The sequence below is a fragment of the Paroedura picta genome, chromosome 1 (assembly GCF_049243985.1).
Source record: "Paroedura picta isolate Pp20150507F chromosome 1, Ppicta_v3.0, whole genome shotgun sequence".
Lineage (NCBI taxonomy): Eukaryota > Metazoa > Chordata > Lepidosauria > Squamata > Gekkonidae > Paroedura > Paroedura picta.
In genome coordinates, this window is record NC_135369.1 from 33,115,041 (window position 1) to 33,129,578 (window position 14,538).

The window sequence follows — 14,538 nt, forward strand, 5'->3', positions numbered from 1 at the left end:
GTTGTGTATGCAGTGGCTATCAATATAATAGGTGATCTTATGGTGTATTTGGGATGCTCTAGTGCAAAAATAATGTGGGTCCATGTATTTCAACATTTTTGTGCCATTGAGGCACCACAACATAGTGGTGCTGCCTATAGTGTAAGACATGATCTACCATATGAAGGTGGTTTTATTTTATTTCATTGTAAAAATAATATGAATTCATGAGGATCCATGCCTTGAATCCACATTTTTGTGTTGCTGCAGTACCACAAAATGTCAGATCCATTTATTACTGGTCCAGTGTATAATCCTGTCTTCCACGATTTGTAAGAGTTCAGTTTCAAAAAGCGGGGGATCCATCCATCTTTTACTTTCTTCCCACAGCAGGCAACCAGATATCCCAGGAAGACCAACGAGCAAAGCAGCTGAAAAGCCAACGCCCCTCCCCCCCACACACACACTGTTGTCCTCCAGCCACTAATATTAAAAAATATTCGAGTCTCTGAAACTAGACTTTCTGTTCTCGCATTTAACTCCAATGACAGATCTCCAACCCATGTATTTGTTATTTTTCATTTTGCCAGAAAACGGACAATTGGGAGCTATAGAGAGCCAAAGTGAGGTCAGGGCTTTCAGGACCCGTCAGAACAGAGCTCCTGTTCCTTTAAGAATTGAATAAAAGGAAATTTTTGAAACTACAGCGTGACCTGACGATAGCGAGACTGAGGGAGTCAATTGCTGGCTGCCGGCGGCTTTCCGCTCAGACAAACTGAATCGCTTACTATAATAAGCAGCGCACAAATTTGTACATTTTTTTTTTTTAGGTACGGGCTGCAAAAGACGCTTGAGGCTTCTTCTCCCCTGGTGGAGAGCATGCTCTCATAGAAGGGCTGTTCTGCCCGCGTGCTTCTTCCTTCAGCCGGTCATACGGCTGCAGGACGTTTCCCGCCTTCCGGAGCGCCGCCATCTTGACCCCCCCCCCCCAATCTTTCTTTAGCCCAGCCTCCCGAGCGTTGAGCGATAGCTCCTCCTTCGTCTCCCGCCGCTTTGCCCGGAAATACCCGAACGGAGCCCGAGGTCGCTCGATCCCGCGCGCGCGCCCTCGGTCTTCCTCCATCGCCGCCGCCGCCTCCTCCTCCCTCCCCCCCCCGCCCCACCTCATACAATCTCCTCCTCCTTCCCCCTCAGCAAAATGGCGGCGCGTGGAGGCCTTAGGAGCCAGTGAGTGACTCGCCTTCTCCTCCTCCCCTCACCACCCTCGGTCGCCGCCAGGCTCATTTGCATTGGGCACTCACCCCCCCCCCCCGGTCCTCGTCCCCTCCCCGCTACTTTCACACCCCTTCCTACTCCTTTCTTCCTTTACGGTTATCTCCCCCCCCCCATTTCTCTGTCTTACTCAGCCGCCCCTCCCCCCCACCCGCCAGCCCATCAATCAATCAGCGGCGACCGAGAGCGGATCAATCAATGGTCGGGAGGAGGAGGCGGCGGTGGCTGCTGCTGTTTAATGAACAATGTGTGAGAGCTGCGCCGAGCTGCTGGAGGTGTTAAACGAAAGTAAGTCAAGGCCTTTTAAAAAAGAAGGAAAAAAAAACCAGAATTATAAAATGATCTTGTCTGTTTCCATTTCTCTCCCTCCTTCCATCATCTTCACAAACTGCCCCATGTTAAACCGGGAAGGGACGTGATGGGGGAGGGGTTGTTTGGCCTCGGATCTTCTTTCCTCCCCTCACTCGCTGGGCCTCGTCGTGGGGTGTGCGTGGAAGGGAGAGGTGAAGATCTATAATATTTATATGATCTATCTTCTATATATATTTATACACTGTCTAAGCAGGAAATCAGTTTTTGATTTAAGCCTGCAGTCCTCTGTTTAGGGAGCAAAGCCCAATGGAAGTCGGCTGGGGCTTACTCCCGATTAAACATAACATGAGATCGGCTTTGAGGTGGACGAGAATGTTCTTTTCTTCTTCTCCTGTTCCTGCAAAAGGATGGTTGTCGCGGGCGGGGGGGGGGGACTTATAATAATAAGGGGATACTCATCGAACGATGCAGGTGGACGAAGGAGGTGGGTGAAGTTAACTTGATGTCCCTTCTCATGTTTCCCCCTTCCCCGTTTCCATTTAATTTCATCCTCCCACTCACCAGCGGTAACCAAGGCCTACTGTTCTTGCTTATGGTGGGGATGAGCTTGCAGGCAGGCCTGAAATACTACTTTGCTGTGTTTGTACCAGGGAATGAGTAAAGCTCTAGTTGCAACATCCTCATTACCCGTGTAATTCACAGAAGTGAGTATTTGGTATTTTCTGGATGGGAATATATGAGGTGGAGATAATAGGAAGATCTTGAACTCCAGTAACCCCTAATGGTTGGTTGGGATTTTTTTTTTTTTAGAAGGCTGGGGGATTGGTGGAGAAGGAGAGTACTGAGGTCTATTTCCTGTTCTGCTTCAGTTATGAATTTTAGTTTTCCTTGGGTCACCCCCCCCCTTGATAAAATATACGGGTTGTCTAATATGTGTTTAGGGGGAGAGGGGTATTAACTCCTCCCATCGTTTACACATCTATAGTTGCTTTATTTTGTTTCAGCTCCTAAGCTCACTTGGTGTTCTGCTTTGAGATTCTTTTGTCTCCTGTGTTGTGAAATTTGGTACAAGCAGACTACTTTTATGCTTAGTATAAACAGTTCTTCTAAATTCTCAGGTAGAAGTGAAGTAAGAACTTGTAATTATGTGCAGAACAAAGTGAGAGTCCAGTAGCACCTTCAAGTGAGATTTGCTTCCTTGTAAACTTGCATGGAATTCATACTCAGTTTAAAGACTTCCTATACCTGGATCCATTTTTGAAGTTACTGTAAGAGTTAAATTGGGTGTACAATTTTAAAGAATGTTTATATATTTATGCATATACATGCATGTATGTCTGCATATTCATGTATGTATAATTTGTCTGTGCACTTATGCATGGGGGCGATGACTAGTAATTGTAATTGCCTGTTCTGAAAAAAATACTCTGCAAATGGTCTGCTTGTTAAAGTCCTGAAAAAAAGGAATAAATCACAAACAACTATCAAGCTTTTAGGAAAGTTGTTTTGCTAGAGTTGATACTTGTAATTACATGTTGTTAACTATTTACCATGTCCTTAGTATTTTGATTATCTTGAGTATTGCATCCATTTCTGATTACCTGAAACAGATAATAATAGTGATTGCCTGTACTCGAGTAAAACTGAGGTCATATAAAAGTATTCCTTAATGTGTTTAAGATTGAAGCCACTGTGATTGGTTCTGCAGACTATGAGCATTGTTGTAATCACTTTTTCAAATTGATTACTTTTTGTTTGTTTTGGTTGATGTGTTTCTAACTTGGGGAGAGTATCATAATGTATTCTGTGCTGATCTTGGAGTTGAGTAACCTGGGATGAATGTGTTAAAATTCCACTATGATAATAGTGTACAGAATTTACTGGAATTTTTGTTTTAGCAGTGATTTTTAAATTGCTCAATGAATATAATGCCTCCAGATATTCAAGTTATTCAAACATATTAAGAAGGCAAGCTTATAATATTTAGATAGCCTTGCTCAAGTTGCATCAGTGTAATGACCAGTACTGAGATCCATTTCTATCTTCTAAGGTAATAAAATGTCATGGAATCTTTAAATTTACTTTTGTCTGTACAAAGATATAGGCTAGATATCAGGGGGGGAAATTTCACAGTCAGAGTAGTTCAGCAGTGGAATAGGCTGCCTAAGGAGGTGGTGAGCTCCCCCTCACTGGCAGTTTTCAAGCAAAGGTTGGATACACACTTTTCTTGGATGCTTTGGGCTGATCCTGTTGAGCAGGGGGTTGGACTAGATGGCCTGTATGGCCCCTTCCAACTCTAAGATTCTGTGATCACATCCTGATGATCTCAGTGTTGTGTATTAAGACTTCCTTTTTCTAAAAACAGCTACCAGTAGCATGTTTATTCTGTATGTTCCCGGCAAAACTGATGGAAGCAAAGTAAAAGAGTTACAAGTGACAAAATAATGCCCATAAATTTCTCCACCACCTGGGAAACATATTCAGATTATATATCATTCAGATTCAGATATGGAAGGGCATTTCCAGAGACTTTTATTTGTCTGAGTAGTATGTTAGGAACCTAAAGGTTGAACTGCAAAAATAATTTTTAAAAATTGCAAATATTTATTACATAAAGTGCACTAGTTCAATCTTTTAAAAACATTCTATAAATCACAGTCATAATTTAGAAACATCACAATTCTAACTACACATGGAATAGATAAAATAGATAAAAATGGAGTAGACCAAATGTGTTCCAGCCCCGAGGGATCTTCCTCAGTGGTCAAATTGTTATGAGACATGCAGTCATGCATAAAATCAAAGGGCTTGCTGGGTGGCAGGAAAAATCTGTTAGGTGCTACTCCAACTAGTGTTGTAGTGTTCTAATATAAAGGTATCTGATTTGGAGCCCACCCTCGGGGTAGTCAAACTGCGGCCCTCCGGATGTCTATGGACTACAATTCCCATGATGTCCATGGACTACAATTCCCAAATGCTGGCAGGGGCTCATGGGAATTGTAGTCCATGGATATATGGAAGGCCGCAGTTTGACTACCCATGCTCTAAAATATGTACTCCCAAAGGTTGCCACTCTCGGCTTTTGCCCAGCTCTCAATCTCCAGTGCATTCCCATGTGTGTCAGAAAAAGCTTTGTAGTGTCTTTTTCAAGTGCTCGTTTTGTACACGGGAGGCTTTTGAGTTCATTATGTGGCTTTATTAATTTCTGTGTGTTTAAGAAACTTTTCATCATTTGGCTATTTTATTCCTTCTTTAAAATATCATCTCATACCTTAAGAAAATAAAGCTAGTTAGAAAATGAGGTCACGATCAAAACTTGTGAGTCAGAAATTGCAATCAGTTCTTTGGTCTGGCTGCTGATCATTTGGAATTGTCTTTTCATTGTACTTAAGGTATTAGAGCTGTGTCCTGAAAGAGAGCCATAAATGAAAGTTCTGTTGTCACTGAGCTTTATAAAGCAACAGTAGAATATACAAAAAGTAGTGGATATTTTATCATTGTCCTTGAAATGCAGACATTTTTAGGTGTGTTAACAAATGTACTCATGCCTTAGGTTTTGGAAATCAAGTTGCATGCAGTAACTGGGAGGAAATAACATGTTGAAATAGAATGTAAAAACAGTGATTGTGAGAGACCTCACAGACAAGGGTTTCACTTGTGTTTCTATACTGCATTGTGACAGGGACATTGTTTTCTGCCCCACGGAGGGAATGCCATGACCTGGATAGTCCAGGCTAACCTGATCTCAGCAGCTAAGCAAGGTAGACCCAGGTTGGTATTTGGATGAGAGACCACCAGAAGCTGGCAGCAGCAAATCACCTCTGAATGTTTCTTGCCATGAAAACCCTATAAATTGATGGCAATTTATCAGACAGCAGAAAAGGAAATAAAGGAAAAGAAAAGAAAGAACAGAAGGCTTATACCAGAGTGGAGGGCATGGAAAATAAAAGTCCAGTGGCACCTTAATACTAACATAATGTGTCTATGCAGACAAAAGCTTATACCTGGAATTAAATTTTGTTGGTCATAGAGGACTTGGACTTTGATTTATTAACTTTTGAGAGTCACAATTCACTTTCAGGGTAGGAGAGGTCTGCACTGTATGCACTGAAAGTCTAATCTCCCTGCTTATTTGCATCATGAAAAAAATGTTTTATGCTGCCTTGAGTGAAAGGAATGTTTAAAAAAACAAACAAAAATCCAGTTCATACAGTGGAAAATAGTCCCAGACGTAGGTGCATCTGACTTGCTCCAGCAATCTTGTCTATTGACTCTGTCCACAAGAACATAAAGCCACATGGATACCTCAGAAGAGCATAAAGTAATGTTAACACACATCTGTCTTGGAGGTTATTTGAGGATATTGCCTTCTAAACTGTTAACACAGCTTTAACTGCTTTGAAGAACAGGAATACTTAACAGCAGAGTGATGTGTTGAAGTTTATGTGGGAGTGTCTTAGAATTCTTTGTGGTTTTGATTCCTATAGTTAGACTCTCTATGGTGGACCGAGGCACTTTGCAGGGATGAAGCAAAACATTGATCTTGTGAATAATACTGGAATTCCTGTTTTGTCTATATAGTCCCATCAGTACATATAGTGCTTTGCAGAATAACAATGATGGATACCAGCCATGAGTATCTTACAGTATAAAATGCAGATGGTGAAGTGAGCTGTGATTTATGAAAAAAATTATGCTGGAATTAATGTTGCTTATTGTTAAGGTGTCACTGGACTCCTGTTTCTTTCTTACTTTTTGGTCAGAGCAAGTAACACAGGAGTCAAAGACTGCTAAGACTTTAAAGAGCTCTTGCTAAACTGAAATAAGCTTTCATATGAACATGCATATATGAGCTAGTCTGAGTGATGTACGTTCATTAAGATGAGCTTTAGAATACAAAAGAATGAGCTCCTTAAATCTTAAACTGCCATAGGTTTATCTTTAATAATCATACTGATTACATAAAGTTATGCATATCAGGCATTTGATAAGAGTTTGTTATCCTTCTCATCTGCATCCCTCCAATGATTTCAGCATGAGTAGTGTGCAGGCACAGAACTTTCTCACAGGACCAGGTTTTTGACAGAAGGTACATAAGGTGCATAAATCTTTCAGCAAAATGTTTTGTGGCTGTATTTCTCCATTGAATATTGTCCAACCCACATCCCTGCTCCTGCACAGTCAAAGAAGCAAGCCAGGTTGGTCTATTAGGATAGCGATCCCCAACCTGTGGGCTGCGGACCACATGTGGTCCTTCGACTAATTGGAGGTGGGCCCCGAAGGACACCTTTTCTCCCCCCCCCCCCCCCCGGCCCTTTACTTCATCCCCCCCAGCCCTTTACTTCATTGTTGTGGCGTGTCTGTATCTTATTTTGAAGGGATGTTTAAACATTACCATAGCAATCAGAGAGCGCTAGGGCAGTGGTTGAGAGTAGAGGAGTAAACTACCCCCCCCCCCACCGGGCCTCAGTAAAAGGCGTTGAGTGGTCCCCGGCGTTGAGTGGTCCCCGGTGATAAAAAGGTTGGGGACCACTGTATTAGGACATGGATCCATGCTGACATCCCTGGACTGACAAATTGCCTCATTTACCTTACATTTGCTCCTCATATCTGAAAAAAAGCTTTTCTTGTTATAGTGGGCTTCCATGGCCAGTCTCAGCTCACTCCCAGCTTTGGCCTCTCTGATGGCTGACCTACAGTTCCTAGTAACCTGCAGGTACTGTTCTTTAGAGGTCTGTCCTTCCTTCCATTTCTTTGAACATTTCATTTTACTTCCATAGCTCCTGAAGTTCTCTGTTCACCCAAATAGGGTTCTTGGATCCCCTACCATATTTCTGTCTTGCCAGAATAGTCATTGCTTGAGCATTCAATAGTTTTTGTTTAAGGAGAGCCTACCCATTAGTTGCTCCTTTCCCATCCAGCATTCTTGTCCATGGGATGACTCTCATCATATCTCTGATTTTATTAAAGTCCACCATATAAAACTCTCATACGTGTCTGACTACAAACTTCCTTGGCCCTCCATCTCAAAAAGAATTTTAGGAGGACATGGTCACTTCCCCCACCAGGGTCCCCATCTTCACCCCATTCACCAGCTCTTCCTTGTCGATTGGTGTTAAGTTGAGGATGGCTGAGCCATTCGTGGTTTCTTCCACCATGAAATTGTTGGCTGGGCAGATGAGAAAGTTGCACAACTCTGGATGCTTAGCAGAGTTTGTTTCCCAGCACACATCAGGGAAATGAAGTCACTAATAATTACAAGATCCTGTTGTCCAGATATCCTGGGACCACAGGATAGGTTTTCTAGAAGGCCTATTAGCACATGATGGGCTTCACTTATCCAATCTGGGGAAAAAAATAACATTTGAGTCCAGTGGCACCTTTAAGACCAATAAAGTTTTATTCAAGGTCTGAGTTTTTGTGTGCATGCACAAATCCTCATACAAGGTGCCATTGGACTCAAAGTTTGTGGTGTTACTTCAGACCAACATGGCTATCCACTTAATCCAAGTTGGAGAAGAATGTGTTTGGCAGGAACCTGGGGGAATTAATCAGGAGTGCTGTAAACTGAAGTCATAAGGGGAAGGAAACGTCCGACATAGAGATTCTAATGTTGCACAGCAGATAGAAGTAGCCCATCTGGGAAGGACTCGTAAAATGGAACCAAGAGTAAGAGGCTTCAGGTGCCTATATGATGATGTTATACGTTCAGTCATGTCCATCCCTCAGTGATTCTATAGGAAAATTTTTGCCATACACTTCTGTCAGTGACTGCTTCTTTTAGTTGGTTCATGGTCATCCCTGAATTGGCTTTGATTGTGTCGAGCCAGTGGATCTTTTGGTGACCACGTTTCTTTTTGCCGCTGACCATGCCGAGCATTAATGATTTTTCTAACGAGTTTGATCACATGATGTGTCCGAAGTAAGCTTTAGGTCTAATGCCTTCTAATGCATAGTTGGTTTGCTCCTCTCTAAACTATCTAGTTGGTAACTTTTGGCTGTTCATGGTATTCGCATCCGTCTCCAATAACATAATTTGAAAGCATCTATTTTCCTCTTGTCTTCTTTCTTCAGGGTCCAGCTTTCACATCAGTAGCTTGTTATGGGGAAGACAATGGCGTTGACTAGCTGGCACTTTGTATTAAGGCTGATATTTCTGTTTTTCCATATTGAGTTCATACGGCCCAGTGTTATTCGCTGTTTGATTTCAAAGCTGCATCCACCATCTTGAATGATCATAGAGCCAAGAAAGGAAGCAGGTCTCCCATGCCTGGATGTGGTGCAATTAACATCGGCATCAGAAGCCAGAAACTTGGGTGTGACCTTTGATGCCTCCCTTTCCATGGAGGCTCAGGTCATGAAAGTAGCCCGAACGGCATTTTTTCATCTGTGCCAAGCACAGCTACTAGCGCCCTACCTGCCCTCCGAACACTTGGCGACAGTGATCCATGCGACGGTCACTTCCAGACTTAAACTACTGTAACTTGCTCTATGTGGTCCTACCGTTGGCTTTGACCCGGAAATTGCAGCTGGTACAGAAAGCGGCTGCAAGGGTCCTCACTGGAACATCCTGGGGAGCCCATATTCAGCCGGTGCTGCACCATCTGCTCTGGTTACCAGTCTTCTTCCAGATCAAGTTTCAGGTTCTGGTTTTAATCTTTAAGGCTATACGCGGTCTGGGTCTGACTTACCTGCGGGACCACTTATCTGCTTATGCCCCCCGCAGGGCTCTTCGCTCTGCGGGTATGAATTTACTGGTGGTGGTCCCAGACCCCCGGGATATACACCTGGCCTTGGTGGGACATACGCCGGGACATACGCCTGGTGGAACGAGCTCCTGGAAGAGCTACGGGCCCTGCAGGATTTGTCAGCTTTCCGCAGGGCCTGCAAGATGGAGCTCTTCTGCCAGGCATATGGTTGAGGCCAGGGCGGCTCACGCCATTGTCAGCTGTGGATCTCTGGGGCCCATTATGCACGGCCGCCGAAACGGCGATTTCGGGTCACATGGAAAACGCGGAGGGGGAAGACGCGACGCATACCGGTTATACACGGGGCGGGGCGCGACGGCGGCAAAACCCAGAGTAACCGATTATGCACGCGCCGATCCGGGCGCCGCTTCTGGTTGCGCCCCGCTCACCCGGAAGCTGCGCTTTCTTCTGCGTTTCACTGACGCGGCTTTTTCGGCGGCATGCACCGAAGCTGCAGCCGGTTGCAGCCGGCTCCGTGCGTTATCCGTGATTTTAGTCGCCGCCATTCCACCCCGAATGTGCGCTAAAACCCCCGTGCATAATGGGTCTAGCTGAAACCAACTAAGTCCCTCGCTCCCAGATAGAGTGTAATAGACCTTTGCTGGATGGGGGGAAGGGAGTGGATTATATATTTATTATCCGCCATCATGATATTGTATTTTAGTTATGTTTTAATGGGTTTTATGGGATTTTATTGTTCTTATGAATTCTGTAAACTGCTGCGAGACATTTGAGAGTGGTACTATATATAAACATATAAATAAATGAAGATGAAATCATCAATACATTCAGCATTTTCATTTTCAATTGTGACTTCGGTGCTACTGCCAGTAGTTGTCATAATCTTGGTCTTTTTGATATTTGGGTATAGTCTCATCTTTTCACTTTCTTCTTTTAGTCTCTTTTATTAGAGTCTTCAGATCACGCTCTGATTCAGCAAGGAGTCTTGTATCATCTGCTTAGCGGAGATTATTGATGTTACGACCTCCAATTACCTTGGCATATTGTTTAAAAAGAAAGGGTGATAAGATATACCCTTGTCTCAATGAGCTTCCAGATAATAGATAATATTGGAGGTCCCTTCCAATTCCATGATTTTAAGGAAAAACCCCTCACCTTGCCAGCAACTCTCCACAAGCTCCTTGCCTTCTCCCCAGCTGCTCTAATCAATATAAGGAGAGTATATTATTGAATGATAAATCAGAATATTCTAATAAAACTGATGTCTGAATAAAGCTGGAGTTGGTTGAAAACAGTATTGAAACCACACTTTGTGTCTTTCCCCCTCCCCCCAAATACTTAAGTATATCTCCTGTTATTGGAAACACTTTTGAGATATTTATACAACATATAAATGTTCGGTGGAACAGAGTTGTTTTCTGTTGCCCCAGAGGGTCAGACCAGAACCAATGGGTTAAAATCAAAAGAATTTTCAGAAAAGCACCTAGAAGAAGTTCCTGACAGTTAGACCGGTTCCTCCTGAGGCTTCCTCAGGAGGTGGTAGGTTCTCTTTCTTTGAAAGTTCTTAAGCAGAGGCTAGATAGTCATCTGATAGAAATGCTGATTTTATGAAATTATGTAGATTGTGAGTGGGTGGGCAGGAAGGGGTGTGTCAGTATTTGTCTCTTGTGGTCCTTCCTTGCATACCCAGGGAATTGCTGAGTACCATTGTGGAGTGGTAGGTGAATTTCCTCCGGGCCATGCTGGATTCTGGAGGTTTTGGGGGGGATCACTGGGGCAAGAAATTGGGGTCACTCTGAGTGGGCAGGTAGTGGTGAGTTTCTGCATAGTGCAGGGAGTTGGACTAGTTGACCTTGGAGGTCCCTTCCAACTCTGTAATTCTAATTAAGAAAGAGAAGGAAAATGTTCAGGAAATGGAGAGAACGACAGAACTCTAAAGAAGAGTACCTACAGGTTACTAGGCACTGTAGATCAATCATCAGAAAGGCCAAAGCTGAGAGTGAGCTAAGATTGGCCAGGGAAGCCCATTGTAACAAGAAAAGATTTTTCAGTTAAGTGAGGAGAAAACGTAAAGTAAAGGAGGCAATAGGCCCACTGTTGGGTGCAGATGGACAAACTCTAACAGAAGATGCAGAGAAAGCAGAAAGGTTTAGTGCCTATTTTACATCTGTTTTTTCCCACAGGTCAAAGGGTTTAGGCACATCTAGAGATGGCAGTAGCTAATGGATAGTGTCTGGGTGGCAAGTTAACATGGATAGAGAGGTTGTTGAGAGGCATTTAGCTGCACTGGATGAGTTCAAATCCCCTGGGCCGGATGAAAGGCACCCAAGAGTGCTCAAAGAACTTTCCAGAGAACAAGCACAGCCCTTGTCCATCATCTTCGGGACCTCTTTAAGGACTGGAGATGTCCCGGAGGACTGGAAAAGAGCAAACGTTATTCCGATCTTCAAAAAAGGGAGGAAGGATGACCCGGGAAACTACAGACCAGTGAGTCTGACCTCTGTTGTGGGGAAGATAATGGAGCAGATATTAAAGGGAGCGATCTGCAAACATCTGGAGGACAATTTGGTGATCTAAGGAAGTCAGCATGGATTTGTCCCCAACAGGTCCTGCCAGACCAACCTGGTTTCCTTTTTTGACCAAGTAACAGGTTTGCTGGATCATGGAAATTCGGTTGATGTCGTTTACTAAGATTTTAATAAAGCCTTTGACAAGGTTCCCCATGATGTTCTGATGGATAAGTTGAAGGACTGCAATCTGGATTTTCAGATAGTTAGGTGGATAGGGAATTGGTTAGAGAACCGCACTCAAAGAGTTGTTGTCAATGGTGTTTCATCAGACTGGAGAGAGGTGAGTAGCGGGGTACCTCAGGGCTCGGTGCTCGGCCCGGTACTTTTTAACATATTTATTAATGATCTAGATGAGGGGGTGGAGGGACTACTCATCAAGTTTGTAGATGACACCAAATTGGGAGGACTTACAAATACTCCGGAAGATAGAGACAGAGTTCAACGAGATTTGAACACAATGGAAAAATGGGCAAATGAGAACAAGATGCAATTTAATAAAGATAAGTGTAAAGTTCTGCATCTGGGTCATAAAAATGAAAAGCATGCCTACTGGATGGGGGATACGCTTCTAGGTAACACTGTGTGTGAACGAGACCTTGGGGTACTTGTGGATTGTAAACTAAACATGAGCAGGCTGTGTGATGCAGTGGTAAAAAAGGCGAATGCCATTTTGGGCTGTATCAACAGAGGCATCACATCAAAATCACAAGATGTCATAGTCCCATTGTATATGGCACTGGTCAGACCACACCAGGAGTACCGTGTGCAGTTCTGGAGGCCTCACTTCAAGAAGGACGTAGATAAAATTGAAAGGGTACAGAGGAGGGCGACGAAGATGATCTGGGGCCAAGGGACCAAGCCCTATGAAGATAGGTTGAGGGACTTGGGAATGTTCAGCCTGGAGAAAAGGAGGTTGAGAGAGGACATGATAGCCCTCTTTAAGTATTTGAAAGGTTGTCACGTGGAGGAGGGCAGGATGCTGTTTCTGTTGGCTGCAGAGGAGAGGACACGCAGTAATGGGTTTAAACTTCAAGTACAACGATATAGGCTAGATATCAGGAAAAAAATTTTCACAGTCAGAGTAGTTCAGCAGTGGAATAGGCGGCCTAAGGAGGTGGTGAGCTCCCCCTCACTGGCAGTCTTCAAGCAAAGGTTGGATACACACTTTTATAGAATCATAGAATCATAGAGTTGGAAGGGGCCATACAGGCCATCTAGTCCAACCCCCTGCTCAACGCAGGATTAGCCCTAAGCATCCTAAAGCATCCAAGAAAACTGTGTATCCAACCTTTGCTTGAAGACTTTGCCCATTTTTCTATTGTGTTCAGATCTCGTTGAACTCTGTCTCTATCTTCCGGAGTATTTGCCAGTCCTCCCAATTTGGTGTCATCTGCAAACTTGATGAGTAGTCCCTCCACCCCCTCATCTAGATCATTAATAAATATGTTAAAAATTACCGGGCCGAGCACCGAACCCTGATGTACCCCGCTACTCACCTCTCTCCAGTCTGATGAAATCCTAAAGCATTCTTGCATGCTTTAGGATGCTAGGGCTGATCCTGCGTTGAGCAGGGGGTTGGACTAGATGGCCTGTATGGTCTCTTCCAACTCTATGATTCTATGAATTACAATTTTATTTACTGTGTCAAATAAACATGCTTGGTTTTTTTTCCTTAAATTTTGTAGAAATTTCCATCACTGATAGGTTAACTGGTTTGCATTTGGGTTTCATGTTTTGTTATGAAATGTGGACACACTGTCTCCAGTTGCATCCATATTGGAAGTAATAATGTGAAAAGGTAACATCAGAACATTATTTACACCTGTTTCAGAGAGTGCATACTCTGCATTTCACAGTGCCATCCAAAACAGGAGATTGTGTACATGCACACTTCATCTGATATATGCACGTGAAAGCTTATACCCAGAATTAAACTTCATTGGTTTTAAAGGTACCACTGAACTCAAGCTTTGTTCTTGTGTTTTAAACCAATACAGCAACCCACCTGAATCTATTTAAAGAGAGCCAGTTTGGTGTAATGGTTAGAGTGATGCCTTCTAACCTGGTGATCTTAATTTGATTCTCTGGTCCTCCACATGCAGCTACAGCACTGATAGTGTTCTGACCAAGCAGTAAAATGCCTTACCTTCCTTACAGGGTGTCTGTTGTCGGGAGAGAAAAGGAAAGGTGAGCTGCTTTGAGACTCCTGGTGGAGAAAAGCAACATTTATAAACAGCTCTAAACCAACAGGCTTTGGATGGTACTGCCCGTTTGTAATATGGGAGCATCTTGTTTGAAATAGCTCTGCATATTATATTCATAACATGTTAGAAACATAGGGTTGAAGTGCCATAATCAATGCAGTGTGTATAGTATGTAATAGCTGAATCATGTAGCTAGAACTGTATAATTCACTTTCTTGAAAAGATTTTCCTTAAGTTAGCTGCTGTTTCTTTACCTTAGAACAAACTTTCTCAACCCTTTTACGGTTGAGAAACTCCTGAAACTTTCTTCAGGCTTTAGGAACCCCTGGAAGTGATGTTAGCAGGCCACATTTCCCTGCCATGACGCTGGAAGTCACATGTCACCAGAAGTGACATCACCCAGACATTCCTACTGGATGTGATATCACCAGACCTTTCCCACAACTCAGGAAGCTGCCAGGCAAAAACAGTGTAACCATTGTGTCCTTGAGC

At 43.5% G+C, this 14,538-nt stretch overlaps 1 protein-coding gene across 4 annotated transcripts in view; it reads left to right on the forward strand.

Annotated features, from left to right (window-relative positions):
- Positions 1-1,148: 1,148 nt before the first annotated feature.
- USP34 (ubiquitin specific peptidase 34) overlaps positions 1,149-14,538 on the forward strand; it is a 136,094-nt gene continuing 122,704 nt past the window's right edge. For 3 of the 4 annotated variants that reach the window (XM_077332835.1, XM_077332845.1, XM_077332852.1), the window contains exon 1: positions 1,149-1,539. In XM_077332835.1, coding sequence (XP_077188950.1) covers positions 1,497-1,539 — 43 coding nt within the window. In that variant the 5' untranslated portion in view covers positions 1,149-1,496. The remainder of the gene's footprint in view (positions 1,540-14,538) is intronic. The other variant, XM_077332861.1, reaches the window with a different exon arrangement.